The 16,059-nt window shown below is 47.3% G+C and overlaps 1 protein-coding gene across 1 annotated transcript in view; it reads right to left on the minus strand.

The window, feature by feature from the left end:
- Positions 1-16,059, minus strand: part of TRAP1 (TNF receptor associated protein 1) — an 80,023-nt gene that overhangs the window by 24,660 nt on the left and 39,304 nt on the right. Inside the window, exons 5-9 of the mRNA XM_077827627.1 lie at positions 12,081-12,152; positions 11,017-11,177; positions 9,349-9,458; positions 6,998-7,071; positions 414-569 (exon numbers count right to left, since the gene is read on the minus strand). Coding sequence (XP_077683753.1) covers positions 414-569; positions 6,998-7,071; positions 9,349-9,458; positions 11,017-11,177; positions 12,081-12,152 — 573 coding nt within the window. The remainder of the gene's footprint in view (positions 1-413; positions 570-6,997; positions 7,072-9,348; positions 9,459-11,016; positions 11,178-12,080; positions 12,153-16,059) is intronic.

Raw genomic sequence — 16,059 nt, forward strand, 5'->3', positions numbered from 1 at the left:
TTGTACAAAAGCCCCACACTCTGCTGATGTTCACTATGGGTTTCACAGGTCTGAGATGATCAGAGCAAATCACGTTTTTATCCTCCCCACCAGAACGGAACTACAGGAGCGTGTGAATCTTGCTCTGTGAGGGTTTCTCCCACCTGAGCCAGATTCTGCTCCTGACAAATAGACACAGTTCAATGCACCCCATTTATCCTGTGGCACACTACTCCCATTGGAGAGATGCTTCCATCTCTTTTAGGTACTGGGCATTCCCTTTTGGCTACTCCAAAAGAATTCTGCAGTGCTGGGCACACAAGGCTGAAGCTGTTCAAGTCGGAAAGGACGTCTATTCTGTGATGATCTCACCCATCTGATCCTTCCCTTCACTGAGGATTTCCCACACCTCCAAGAGAATGCCAGAGTCTCACCATCTCAGGCACATAAAAGATACTGCGGATATTGAGGGGGGCATCTGTCTTGTAGTGCAGGGTGTAGCGAGGCTTGTCATAAGCCTGGGCTATGAAACGGTAGAACTCCTCATGCTGCCATTCACCAATCTCCTTGGAGTCCATCATCCAGAGCGCCTGTGGGGAAGGAGGGAGGCTTAAAATCCCCACCCATCTAGTAACACTCACACACACCCCCACCCCACAGCCACATGCTAAGACTCATTTGCTTTTAATTCTGCTCTCCTAGCACGTCCCATTGTCAACAGCTTCCTTTGTGCTGGACAGGGCCCAGAGATAGGCATCACTATTACTAATTCTGGTCTGGTCTTTCAAAGCAATAGAACTGATCAATGAAATTGTTTTTAATTGCTCACTTTATTAATATAACTTCATAAGTAAAGTATTATGAATGAAACTACATTCATTCATAAAACCAGGTACCCCAATAACTGGCTAATTGAGTTTCACTTTCAATCCAATTGCTGCTTAAATCACTGAAACTTGCACTGCTTCAACATTGTAACTTCTGTTCACTGTTTGCCATTCCTTACACTTGTCCATGTTGTAACCCAAACTCCATTTTAACTTGTCCCAAACTCCATTTTAAAATGCTCACTTCATTTTTGCAAAACCCTGCTGTAATCTGATTAGTGTAGTTTAGATTTGTGAATGAGGTATATATGGATGATGGACTCAACCTCCAGCCCCACCCTCTCCCGATGAAATAAAGTGTAAACACCACGGGCTGAAGCTGCAGACAACAGCCCTGACAAAGCAAAAAGAGTCCACCCTCAAAAGAAGAGAACAAAAGTACAATTGAAGAAACATCAAAGCCAGGTCCTAGGCTGAAAGTCATGTCTGCAATTGACGGGTGATCAATCACACCGAACTCAGAGGCAGCGTGACACAGCAAGACCTGTAGACTCTGGATTCAAACTAAAGCCTACAAAAAGGATGGGTGAGATGGAAGACTTTGAAGGGTAACATTCTGCTGCCAACATGGAAGGGCATTGGTGCATGCCCAACAGAGACCCAGTTCTTCCTTGTGCCTGGCTTTCCTGGCCAGTTAGCCGCCCCAAGCAACGAACCCAAGCTACATTCAGGACTGGTAACTATCTAGTAGCTGCAGAACATTTGGGGTGTGCGCGTGCGTGTGTGTGTGCATACATAGGTATTAGATATTAGTTATTGGTCTTAAATCAAATTGTGTTATTATAATAAACATGACATCTTGTCTTGTCCCCTGAAACGATACTGTGCAGTTTTATCTGTATAACAAGCCGACAAACCCTGCGCAGCCTAGGGATTCCCTCCTTACAAAGACTGGCTCTCTCCCTGCAGCCCCCTCTCCTCCCCCCTCTCCTCCTAAGGATTCCCCAGTGATTGCACAGGGAGGCCTGTATCCAGAAAGTGTCTTGACAAAGTACGTTGGGCTGGTTTTATTCCTGAAGTTCTGATGTCATCTCCCTCTCAGAAGAATCACTGTGTTGACACAGCACCTTACCTCCTCAAAGAGCTTTACAAACATCATGATTCTTGGCCTTAGTATAGCACCACGCTTGTGATCAGTAAAGATGTGAGGGATCCTGCCCATATAATTTGTGTCTGGAACCAATGTAGAGGTCTCAGGTTTGCTGCTGGGCTAGATTTACTTTCTTACATAGATTGTTTGCCCTTGGTGTCATCTCCAAGTGCCGATCAGTAGCAGACGCGGAGGTCCCCAAGTCATATCCCCTGCCTTCCAATAGCAAGCTCAATAGGCCCACTACTCTTGCAGCTCAGGCAATATGCTGAGTACGCTTCCTTTTTTAGGACGGTCATTCCCAAGCAGCCCCTTGATATGACCAGAAGTTACAACGGTGTCGTAGGGTTTCCAGGATCCAAGGTGTAACTGGGATTCACTGGGGAGTTCAGATGCTTTACAACACCTCTTGCTAGGACCAGAGTTCTATGCTGCTCCCCAGAGTTCTGACCACTGTCCATTAAAGAGCCAGCAGGTCCTTCACTTGTGCCCAAACAGCATATCAGACTTAAGGCTAAGATTTTTTTCATGGTTATTTTTACTAAAAGTCACAAACAGGTCACGGGCAATAAACAAAAATGCACAGAGCCCATGACTTGTCCATTACTTTAATATAAATAACCAGGGGTAGGGCTCGGTATGGGGGAAGAACAGAGTCCCGGGGCGGGACGGCGGGGGAGAGAAGATAGAGAGAGACTGACAGGCCATGCCTCCTGACTCCAGTGGCCACACCAGGGGGGTAACAACCATGGGGGGGAGGGGGGGAACGGAACGACACACAGCCCTTGCTCCAGAGCTCGCCCAGCTGTAGGACAGGAGCGCGTGGCCCGACTGATGCCCCCCACCAAGCCCTGGCCGCAGTGGGGAGCGGGGCATATGACCCTGGGAAGCCACAAGGGGGGTGCATGGCCCAAGCTGCAGCCTGCAGCGAGAGCTGCAGGACTGGGGTGCACGGTCCCGGCTGCAGCCCCGCCAAGTCCAGGACGCCACAGGGCTGGGGCACGTGGCCCTGGCTGCAGCCCTGCCAAGCCCAGGACTCCATTGGGGTCAGGCGCCTGGCCCCGGCTGCAGCCCCCAGCCCAGCTGCAGCCCCCGCAGAAAGGGTCCTGATTCCAGCCAGCTCCACTTGCAGGGCAGGGGCACACAGTCCCACCTCCTCCCCCTGAAGCCCTAGAAGTCATGGAGGTCCAGAAAAGTCACGGAATCCATGACTGCTGTGACCTCCGTGACCAAATCGTAGCCCTAATCATATTTAAATGGGAAGAGGCTCCAATGTAGTGTTGGCTAAATGGCAATAATTTCTAGGGGGAAATCAGTTTGTGCAATATGGGTCCCATCTCCAGGTTTCTGTTTACAGGGAATCAGTCTTGTCGTGTGTAGAAATGGAAGAATGAAATCCAGGATCAGGACTTTGGGCAGGAGGAGGCCACCTGCTTATTAAGAAGACAGCTGCTGCCATTCCCCTCAAGAGAACAGACTTTCTAACTGGTGAGAAAGAGAAAGTAATACTAAGTCTATATAAAAGATCTCTGTCTCCCCACCTTACTACTACTCGTCCCCAATGACTTAGGTCTGTTAGCTGTCGGGGTAAGCAGTGGTTTAGAGTTATTTTTGGTTTTGTGGTTTATGGCACAGGTCTTGGACAAGAGCCTTTTTTCATTATTGTAGGAATCTAAATATGTAATAGGGATAGGGTTTATTAGTCTTTAAATATTCACATTAAAACATCTACGTACAATCTGGAATGACCTTTATTTCCACACCCACATTCTAGGAAGAGATCCCTGCCCTAAACCTGCTCTTGTCAGATAATAAAGATGAGGCACAGTCAGAGCTTAAGGCATCAGTGGATGAGATGCTGGGAAAATTTATTCATAGACTTTATTTTAAAGGCAGAAGGGAACATTATGATAATTGAATCTATGTGTATCTCATGTGTAACCTGGGTCAGAGAATGTCACCCGGAGATTCCTGCATCCAGCTGAACAATTTGTGATTGAACTGGGAGTTTATCTTTTGATAACTGATAAAATTATATGGCAACCAATCACTAAGACCAGAAGACATTCATCCAAGAGTTCTGAAGGAGCTTAAGGAAGTGGCTGAGTAGCTAACAAAAATATCCTCTCATTAAAATCAGTTACTATGCAAAAAGGACAAGAGGACAGCAAGTGTTGTAGTAAACAGTACTGGGGTGAGTTGGGCAATTAAAGAGCGTGATCCTCCTGTTACAGATAATCTGGCTGAAACAATAATTAAAAACAGAATTATTAAACTCCTAAGTAACCAGGGTATGATCTGGGAAAATAGGCATGGCTTCTGAAAACGAAAATTTTACTTTGCTAATCTACGAAAATTCTTTGAGCATGTCAACAAAATAGTGCATAACGGAGGAAAAGTCAAAGGGTACAAACATGGAGCATCAGAACAGAAGGCAGACCTGATGTTTGTAAAGACAAGCCCGGATTTATCTCCTTTCTTTTTGAGTCTTCTTTCATATGGAAATAGCAACACTTCCAAGTTAACAGAAAATGTTTGAAATCCATTCCAGGGCCTCAAGAGATGCAGAGTGCACCTTTGCTATACCCCCTGGAAATGAAAAGATGGGGTACTTGTTCATAATGTTTTCAATAGTTTGGAAGTCTCCACATTTGCACTGTGGCAAATTCGTGATTTTCCATTTGTCCATCAGGTGCTCATATCTTCCATATAATGTCCTAATATGGTTGATGGTCGTCCATTGTCTTTGATGGAGCAAGAAGCCAGGCAGTTCGACGGTGGGATCATCTTGAGTGCTTGCTGTTTACATCAGAGCTTTCCCACTGCATCTACCAGGTGTCTTCTGGGTTGAAGCTGGATGACAGAAGAGCTTCTCCAATGCCCAGAACACCCAGTGGGACTTAAGGCAGGCATGAGGCTGATTAACATGGTTGTCATGGAGCAGGCGCTCAGGTTAGCGAGGGTCTTCTTGTACTCGTGCAATGTAGCCATCTTTCTCTGGATCGCTGGAGGAAGGATGCTTGATAGGACTGGAAGCCAAGGCTGCGGAGCATGTAGCTGCGTATCGATGAGGTCCATGTGCGAACTTCTTCCTAAAACAAGTACACAGTACTCGGCCATGAAATAATCTACATCCAAGATTGCCATTTGTAGCATTGGAGCAATGACAATCCCAGCTAGAATCTGCTATCTTTTGGATGATATTGATGTGATTCTTTGTTTTATGGCTCACCTTCTTCAGATGCTGTTGACAGGTAAGGCTATGATCAAGAGTAATTCTCAGGTCACGGACGTTAGGATCGTGGGCAAGTTCCTTGCCACAGAGGTTTACGTTCAGCATCCTCTCAGCTTCAGAATCGCTCAGAAGGAAAGCTGATGACACTCTCTTTGATAGACTGGGTTTGAGCCACCAGTATCAAAAGTACAGTAGTTTTCCATCCACTTCAGAGCAGCGTTACGGATGTATTCTGCTTCCTTGGGAGTTGCAGCCTGTGTCATTAGTGCCAGGTCGTCAGCTTAAATGAACTTGCAGCATATCATTTGGGGCACATCACTCATGTATAAGTTAAAAAGGGATGATGCCTGTGTTCCCTGTAAGCTGTGCACTTGGGCAGCAGCCCAGGAGAGATTCAAATGCTGCGCAGTTAATTAGCAGAGCGTGCACAGCTGGCAGCATGTGTTCAGGTGCCCCTCCCCTCACGTTGCTCTGTCCTGCAGCTGCTCCCCTCCCGGGACCCTCCACATACATCGGTGGAACACATCGGTCTCGAACAACCTGTCATTACAAGCGTACCAGTTCCATGCTGGAATTTGAGATGGGCAGACTGGCTAGGTTTCTCCACTGCTGTCAAAAAACCCCATCAGTAGCATACCACCAATGCCCGAAAACTTTGACTACTTCATGAAGCTTATTATTAAAGCCACACAAAAGAATATCCCATTTGGTTACAGGAGCTTTTTTATGTCGTGCTGGAGCCCAGAGAGCAAAACACTCCTAAGGGCATACAAAGCTACTGGCGACCCAGACTTAGCCACTGCTCTCCTGCAATCATTGGACTGCACAAGATTACAACTACGGATAGATACAGGGGAGGCCACAGATTTCATGCATTCAAGCCATAAAGCACGGGCCCTTCTCCGGACCCTCGATGATGTGATGCCATCACACACAAACACTGCAAGTCATTGCTAACAGCATCATCAGGCTCCTGTTAAGAAATCCAGACAACTGTCAGAGGGTTGGTGAAAACAGTTCTTAATTAATCCTGTGCACTAAGTGCCCCTCCATCAAGTCTCTGTCAAACCTTCACAAGAACCAAGATCGAAGCTCTCCTCTCTGGTACCAGAACAGGAAAAGTAGCTGGCATTGGCGGCATCCTTCCAGATTTCTTTAACTATCTTGGGCCAAGAGGGCGCGATTGAATGGCAGCCCTATTGATGGAAGTCATCACCACCAGCAAACTCCCAACAACTTGGAGACCATCAGAAGTCATTGTCATTTTATAACCTGGAAAGCTGCCCTACGACCTCCACAGCTACTGCCCTATCTCTCCTCTGTACAAGATACAAATTACTGGAGTGGGCGATCCTGGCGAGGCTCACCCCCCATCCTGGAGACCGCAATCCCCCAGAATAGGCATTTTTCAGCACAGGGAAAAGCTGCTGTGACCAAGTGCTTGCACTGTCTACACATACTCAAGCCAGCTTCCAGCAGAAGCTTAAAACAGCTGCAGCTTTTATCGACTTGTCATCAGCCTATGACCCTGTCAGGCACAAGGGCCTACGGCTGAAGCTATCAACCAGCTTCACCGCAACCAGACATTTCAACTCACTAGGTCAATGGTTTCGGAGAGAATGTTCATCTTGAATAACTCCTCATCTCAGAAAGGCTCTGTGATCCCCTGCCCTGGACAATCGCCACCACCCCACCCATTCACAGTTCTTTGTCCTTTTTGGACCCATTCACTCATTTCCTGAGCCCACTGCAGGGTTACAAGTTTCCCCCCCGAGTCACTACCCTGTCCATGGCTCTCAATCTAACCTGTAACGTGTTGAGGCGTCTCCCGTTGAGGAAGAGGGGAAAGCTGATGAAGTTGCTGTATTTTGTCACCACCCCTGGAACAGAGAGAAACATTGTCAACAAAAAAACCAGAACACAGGTCTTATCAGTTTCAACCACCATATCGTTGTGACTGAGACGAGCTATGGGAACCTGTCATATCAGCACAGGTTAGCTCCTTTGAAGTGTCCCTGCTCTCCACTGCAGCCTGCTCCTGCCCCTCACCATGTTTTCCCACAGCCCATCAGGTAATCAGAAAAAATTCATGGACTGAAGGAGCTCAGAAAAGAGCAACAAAGAATGTTAGTGGCCTGGAGAGACTGAATGTTTAGATTAGCAAAGGGATTGTGACTGGAGGTAGTGGTGGTGAGAACAGTCTACAAACATCTCAACTGCGTGAATACCTAAGTGGGAGAGGAGTATTTAATGTAGCACTCTGAGGTACAAGTAGGAGTAATGGGACAGAGGGAAGGGAATATTTTGGTTGAATATCAGTGAGAGCCATCAAGCTGTAGAACCCTCTCCCGAGGGAAGGGGTGGATTGGTTAGGGCATATAACTAGACTCAGCAAAATGCCAGAAAAAACCTCTAGCGAATAATCCTGCACTGGCCCCAGGGAGAGGAGAGGACGACGTTAAAGGACTTTTCTCTCTCTTGCTTCTACAGTTACAACTTCGGTATGGCACAGCCAATTCCGTAGTGACCAGCACTTCTCAGCACAGGATCGCAAAACATTATGGGGTGAGGAGAACATAGGGACACCTACAGTTAAAGGGTGGGGGTTCAAGTGTTTCCATGGTTACCCAGCTTTTACAGTGGCTCACAACCTCCTGAATCTTTCCCTTGTCAGGATAGAATTTAAGAGGCTTGGTTTCTGCCCAGAGATAAAGGAGTTTCTTTGAAAAGTTTGAGCAAAAATTATTCAGCTATTTGAGATCCAGAGAGGGAAGGGGACACTTTCCCATTAGATATGGTATCCTTGCTTTAACCCCCACCCCTCCCCAAGCTCTAGCACCTATGCAGTGTGAAGTAGGGAGCTGGAAACTGGCAGGAATATGGTTCCTCGGGAGGAAAGGTGACTTTTAGGATCCCAGGAAAAACTGGTTTACATTTGGCCATGTTAGAACCATTTTAAAATGAAATTCACATATGTGCATGCGTGGTAAAACATTTTAAACAATACACCATCCACTGTGCTCACAAAACAGACAGATGTCTGTGGAAATAGCAGCAGATCATGTAATTAGACACTGCATTGCAATGCCTATGCGGAAGTGGGCAAAGTTAAGGTTAGCAGCCTGCCATAACCTTCTCATTTGCTAACTACATTTTGAAATCTCAATGTTTCTTTTAACAGTTTTTCCCCTACCCTGTGAAATATAAGGAATTAAGCCACGGTTAAAAGACTAGGGGGTCTAAGCTCCCAGACATATCTATAGAAAAAGCAGGCATGACAATTCAACCAGATTTTCCCATTTCTTTGGGAGAAGTCAATGAGTTAAACTGGCAGCACCCTGTATATTCCTGGATTAGAACAGAGGTAGAAGGAGATGCAGTAATGGCCTTTGGGGCTGGCAAGCTGCTCCTGGATTATATAAATAGGAGCCACATTCTACTTTGGTGAGCAGCACCTGTGGTGAGCAAAGGACAGATATTCTCTGCACACATCCCATCTGCCCAAGCTCACCCTTAAAATCTCACCATCGTCTGCCCTTCTCAGGCCCCTTCAGCAGAGGATCTCAGAGCACTTTACAAACATTAGCCACCGCATTGTAATAACACCCAAGTAAGAGAGAACTTCCGAGTTTCTAATACTGGCCATGGAGCTTTCCACAGCTCCAGGATAACCTGTGAGGATTAGGGTTTGCCTGGGACTGCTCAAAGGAAGAGAAAGCACGGTGGTAGAAGAGCTACAGAGGGGACAAGCCCACAGTGCCTCATCACCATCACTGCAACCCTTACACCCATCCACAGGGCTCCAGAAGCCCAGTCGATCTTCACAAGAGCAACAGCATCGATGTGGAGCCCCACAAGGGCAGGAGTGTAAAGTGGGAAGAGCCACGGGGCTCTGGCAATGAAATGTTGACCCTCGGGGGTGGGGGGGGGGCACAGGGGGGACAGCATCAATCGACAGGCAACTTACAAGTGTAAGCATCAAAGGCTGGAGTGCAGTGCAGTGCAGAAGACTAGGAGTCAGGACACTGGGGTCTAATCTAAGCTCTGCCACCATGTCACCACCTCTCCAGGCCTCTGTGAGATGGGGACAGCACTCCTCAGGGGGAAGGGGCTGTAGGAATCCAAAGAATACCATTTCATTTCCGCACCCTGCTCACCTTTGACGCGGTCCTCATTCGCAAACTCTTTGCACTCCTCTTTGAGATGGATAATTATTTTGGTCCCAGGTCTGACACCAGAGGCTTCGGCGATCTCAAACATTCCCGAGCTAGGATTAGAAACACAGCATCACATAGAAACCTTTTCCTTGGGGGATGTTTATTAACCAGGGAGAATGAAAAGGGAACATTTCATTAACCAAGGGGACGATTTTCAAAGCACAAATGACACTACAGCACCCAGCTCCCATTGAAGTCAATGGAAGTCAGGCGCTGTGGAGTTTTACATGTGCTCACCCAGATCTACAATATGGTGATGTAGCCTGCGGAGACTCCAGGTCCCAGCAGACAATGCTTCATAATACCAGCAGCCTCTACTGACAACAGCATTGCACGCTGGGTGATGTCATCAGCCTGGGCTAAACCTCCATGGAAGCAACTGAAATCTTCTCCATTTTATACAGATACTTGCAGCCCTCCAGGCTCCAGACAAGCAGACTGCATGGCTCTTTCTTGGTTCAGCACGTGTGCCCCAGTCTATGATTATTTCCACTAGACTGCAGCAACACCCTCTGATGAAGGGCTTCTGCACTGAGCTACAGGGTCCCCTTTCCTACCAATGGTCATCTCCACTCTTTCTAGTTCCGAGTGACTGCTCCATCTGTCTGACGGTCAAATGTTCCAGGGAGCAGCACCAATTCAAGGGTAGAAAACACACTTTGTGAAAGGTGCAGGAATGGCAGGTGATCCTTCAGTGATCCTCACAGGTTACAAGCAGGAGGACTATAACATTTAGCACAATAAAGCGGATTATTATCTGGAACACAACAGGATCCGAAGTTTTAACTGTGAAACTGTTTTCAGGGATTTATAAACTTGGCAAATTCTTTCTTCCCACGGGCTTTTAATAGGAGGTGGAGATTTTCACATCTAGGGCTCTGGTCCAAGTCTGCAGTAACTCAAAGCTTCTGCCATCTGATGGACATTCTGTGGCCTGTGTTAAATGAGTGGGTGATCTATATGGAAGTCTAGCTCACAGAAGACATTTGCCCATGTTATAACCCATACCACAACAGGTCTGCTTGTTGGCATTCTCAGCAAAATGACTAGCCCAGAGAGATTGGATTTCCTTCTCACCCCTGCAGTATCCCTTCAAGGCAGGACTGAGGCCCGTTGGTGGGGTGGAGAGGGGAAAGCTTCTACGGTCTGTGCCATGCCTGCTCTGTGGGCAGGCTGCAGTCAGTCTCTAGGGCTGTCAATCTGGCACACTTAGCAGGACTGAATTCACGTGTGGTTTTCTTGTTTAACAAGCCTGTAGCAGCGAGGAGCTGACAGCTTAGGCTGCGGTGAAGGGCACCACACAGCTCTCCTAATGCGCCATCTCTTGCCTTATAGCAGCCTTGGCTATTCAAACCCAAGCTCTGTGCCAGCACAGCCAGGCTGCTGAGTTACGTGGGGGGTGGTTTTGTAATGAAGACTTTCACTTGTAACCTAAGCAGGATTTTAACTGAGGTCTCTAGCTGCAAAAGACCAGTGCCCTACCTCATCTTGCGCTTCTCTGCGCAGCTTCCAGTCCCCACCCAGGTGGAGCTACAGACAATGTCACAACACTCGCTCATTCTCTCCAATACATTGGCCTCCAATAATTCCAGTTTTGCAGACTCTTACCCATCTGAAGACCAGTGGTAGCCAGGGCTCCCGGACTCTGCAGATTGCGAGTACACCTCCACTTTATTAGCCACCATGAAGGCAGAGTAGAAGCCCACTCCAAACTGGCCAATGATCTTATTATTGGCCTCCGCCTGGCTCTGCAGCGCATCCAGAAATGCCTGTAGGGACAACGAGTAGCAGGTATACTGGACTGCAGGTCCACTCACCCTCGGCTACAGCTGGGAGGCTGCAGCCTCCTCCCAAACCCCCACAGCTGCTCTCCCCACGCTCCCTGACTCAGCCTGTTGCTGTTTGCTCACTGTGAGCCTGGCACCCCAGAACATTCCTCTCCAAGGGGACTCCTCCCCTTCAACTGCTTTGCAGCAGTCAGCGCTCTGGGGGGCTGAGCTCACCCTCCTGAGGACAGCACAAGTAGAAGAAGCTCCAGTGACTTGCTCCTACGGAGCAACATAGTAAGGGAGGAGCAGTGACTGCAGCTTTGGAACAGGAAAGCATTGCCTAGGGCAGTGCCTGCTGCAACGGGTGGGAGAGAAGAAAGAGAATGGGGTGTGATTGCTCAGTTGCAGGAAATGAATACGGATTTCAGAGATGGAAAAACCCAGCAAATATATGCACAGCAAACAGCTGTGTCCACCCCTGGCCCACCAGTAACTGTGCTGCAACTTGCGGCCCAGACAGCACTTAGAGAACATGAAGGTAGAGAGCTTGTGGATCTCGATCACAATGCCTTGGGGGAAAGAAGTTTGCTTTTACAAAGCGGCACAGCCAAGTGCACCATGTCTATATAAAGAGCCTGGATCTACAGAACAGAGGACACATAAGGGATCCCCCAGCTAATGGGACCCTGCTTCCCCAATGAGAGGAAAATGGTTCTTTAGTGTTGTCCTAGTACCAATGACCACACACTTCATGGGTCAGGAATGACAATGGAGCCTTGGGCTGGTTTCACCTCCCAACAGGGGTCCCCTTCACAATAGGGCCTAAGGAGATGCAGGATCGAGGAGCCTCAGGGGAATGAAAATGGCCATGAGGACACAACATGAAGGAGGCATCTCTCTTACCTTCGAGCCAGATCGAGCAATGGTGCCAAGATTAGAAACAAGCTCCTCCTGGGTCATTCCAATGCCAGTATCCTGCAGGGAATACAATGATAGAACCGGATGTACAAGGGCACGTGCATTTCAGCAGCAGACAGGACACAGAGCATCCCAGTAAATTCCCAAAATCAGACACCACTACCATTGGGGACATTTAGCTAAAAAATTGCAAGACTGGATTTTTCACCACAGTGGATGGTTCCCCTTCCCCAGGCCAGGACATGGGAATCAGGAAAATGCACAGTTCTAAGGTGCAGAAATGACTGCCCAGTGGTTTCAAACCAAATGTTAGCAGAATGCAGAGTAGACACAAAAAAGCACTAAGAAACCAACTGACTTCTATACCCTCATAATAGAATATTTTTATCACAGCAGTGCTTACTGGCCCCGACCAAGAGGGCCCCACCATGGTAGGTGCTGTACAGACACTTAGCGAAGAACAGTCCCTGTCCCTAAAGAGATCAGACCAAGTGCGGGAGAAAGGAAGGCTAATCCCCAAGGTCCCGCAGGGAGTCTGTGGCAGGGCAGTGAACTGAACCCAGATCTCCCAAGCCTCAGCCAGTTCAGTACCTTGACCACAAGACCATCCATCCTCATTGTGGGTGTTACCATGAACCAGCTCTTCTTTATTCTCTGTCACCTTCACTAGCCCAATGCTACCCTCTGCAAAACTCGACAGCCGAGTATGCTGTTCGTACGCCGGCATCCAGGCTGGAGAACTGGGTATGAATGTGTGTCAGAGCACTCTCATCCTAGCTTCCCCCACAGAGGCTGCCATTTCTGTTGGGTGGGCCAGGAACTGGCTATTACACTGACTCTTACCTGCCATGTAGCCCAGACTTTGAACACTGGCATCTGGTAGAATGAAGTTTGTTGGTCTATTGTTAGTTATTTTCATCCATTTCAGTCTGAATTTACATTCCCATTTATCACAATAAATAACTCACTCCTTGCCATCCTTGATGTCCATCTCTCAGACAGGAGATCCTTGGACATTAGCAGTAAGAATGGGTTTGCTTTGATTCAGCTTTAGTTTTCCTTGCCGCTCCTTTGGACAATTCTGTGGCAGTATGGCAAAAATCACAACTCAGAAATGGCCAACCCATAACATAGGGGTCCAATCCACTGTGAAACCATAACATAGGGGTCCAATCCACTGCGAATACACCAGTTCTTACTTCCTGCTTTGCAAGAGCTTCCCTGACCCTTCCCACATTGGGTTTCCCTTTTAAGTTGCTGCATTTGAACTCGGTTCCCTTCGTAGCTTCCACAGAAACGAAGTGCAAGCTAATCACATCACAACGGTGAGAAAATGGGCTTGGTGTCACTTTTCAAATGCAAACTTCCCACAGCACAGCATCACCAGCTGCATTACAAAGGGTTAATGAAGTCACTCCAACAGAGGTCTCTGAGTCCCTCTGATTATGCACGATGGCACATGATGTGTAACTAGATTTAGTGCCACAGTAAAATAAGGTTTTCGTCCAAAGGAGGGGTTTCAGTCATCTACCATCACTGAGCACAAATCACTACATGCCTTGCAAAATCAGAAGCAGAACAGGGTCTGATTTCACATGCCCTGAGCACATCTTGTCTAGAGTCCAGGTCCAGGCCCCCAAATGTCAAAAGAATGAATCTGAGTGGAACTGAACAGCATGAGCAGGGATCTCACTGAAATCCAGCCCCTTTGGTGTTTGCTACTTACCCCCCCCCGCCCACCTAACTATTTCCTCACCATGTAGGCTTCTTCTTAACTAGCAAAACAAAATGTCATAATTAATGCCGACAATGCACAATTATTTTTTTTAGATCAGTGTTTATTTCCAATGGATGATCAAAATATCTTCAAGTGCATGCAAGACATTGGTTCAAGTATAAGTCTTGGTAACTGGTGAGGTGTTTCCTCTGTGTCCACACAGCTCCCCCTTTTGACACAGAAAAGTGACGCCTTTCATGTGATTAAAGATGGCAGCCCAATCAGTCACCTTAAAGATGTGAAGTGAATTGGATGCTAGGTAGGGTCTCAATAGCAGGGTTTGTACAGCCAGAAAAAACAAACAGTGAATGGCAAAACCTCAGGAATCTGACAAGAACGTCCCTGCCCCCAGGCCAGAAAGAAAAGTTTTCAGCATCTGGTTCAGGTTTTGTTCATTCCAGACCCCTGAACAGAGCTCTGAGCTCCTCTGATCCACTCCTATTTATAGCATAGCACATCATTCCCAAATTCCTATACCTAAAAAAATAAATCCCTGCTCTCTGAATGTAATTGGCCATTATCAAACCTCTGCCAAACTTACTGCAAAATGCTTAAGGAAAATTTCTGGACACTGGTTTGAATGGAATGAAACACAACTGCAGTGAAGACAGCTTACAGTTCAAACTGACTGCTCCCAAAACAGCTCTGACCTCAGCTGCTACAGCAGGGGTGGGCAAACTTTTTGGTGAGGGCCACATCGGGGTTGCAAAACTGTACAGAGGGCCAAATAGGGAAGGCTGTGCCTCCCCAAACAGCCTGGCCCCAGCCCCCTATCCGACCCCTCCCACTTCCTGCCCCAACTGCCCCCCTCAGAACCCCTGACCCATCCAACCTCCCCACTCCTTGTCTCCTGACCACCCCCTCCTGAGACCCCCCAACCCTAACCGCTCCCCTGGGACCCCACCCCTATCCAACCCTCCCTGTTCCCTGTCCCCTGACTGCCCCAACCCCTATCCACACCCCCGCTCCCCAGGACCCTACCCAGCCCCCCTGTTTCCACAATATGCATCCGATGAAGTGAGCTGTAGCTCATGAAAGCTTATGCTCAAATAAATTGGTTAGTCTCTAAGGTGCCACAAATACTCCTTTTCTTTTTGCGAATACAGATTAACACGGCTGTTACTCTGAAACTCTAGGGAATGATGTCCTGCAGCAAAGACCACAGTCATACTTATGCAAAGCAGGCCCTCTACAGGTTTGGAAAGTAAATAAAACTCCCAGGAATGTGGAAGGGGGGCAGAAAGGGCTAAGAGCCAACAACACACGCTCCAGTAAAACCGAAGACAGGAACTACTGGAGTTTCTATTCTCATCACCCAGCAGCTTACAGTGAAGTCAGTCTGCGGTGTGCATTTCTAGGAGAGTCTTAGCCAGGGGCGACTGCATGACCACAGAATCAAGAACATTTTAAAAACACTTTCTAACCCTGCTGCATCCAACATTATTAGAAAGAGAGCAGTCATTCCATTGTTCAAATTGGGTTTATCAGGGACACTTAGCTGCAGTTTCAGACCCCACTCTGAAAACCACAAGAAAAGTGATACCATCCTCAAAATTGGTAGGTTACTTTGGGTGCAAAGGTAAAATTTTTCTATTGAATGGGAAGTGAATTGGACACTATTAATTGAGAGATGTGTTCTCCAGAGTTCAGGAGAGCTAATGCTTTTCTGCAACTTTGTAGCAAAGATGACAAACCACATTGCAGAAAAGAAACAGAAGTAGTTCATAGTATTCCCCTAACTCAGATCTAAAGCATAGCACCAACATTTCATTGATTGAAGGTTAATTACAGAAGTTATTAACATACAGTTATTAACATACCGGTTGATTCATATCCCAGATGGAGCACCTGTGACATTGCCCAAGACTCAGAGATGGGCTCCCTGGCTAAGGATCTTATCAGTGTACATTAGTGTGGCTCCCCTCCTGTATACCCCAGTTCCACATTAGGACTATGTAAAAAGCGAAGGAAATTCCCCCATAAAAATATTTAGTGACATCAAAGTTGCAGGCACATCACAGAGGTTTCAGTCTACATTACCTTTCAAGCATGTTAGGGCTTGTCTACATGGGTACACTCAAGGAAATTAATCCAAATTAACAAAAAGTGCGAATTTAAAGTGCATTTATTAAATCTCATAAACCCCTGTTTGGACACTCTTAAAATGGATTTAGTTTGATTTCTCTT

The sequence above is a fragment of the Eretmochelys imbricata genome, chromosome 10 (genome assembly GCF_965152235.1).
Source record: "Eretmochelys imbricata isolate rEreImb1 chromosome 10, rEreImb1.hap1, whole genome shotgun sequence".
Classification (NCBI taxonomy): domain Eukaryota; kingdom Metazoa; phylum Chordata; order Testudines; family Cheloniidae; genus Eretmochelys; species Eretmochelys imbricata.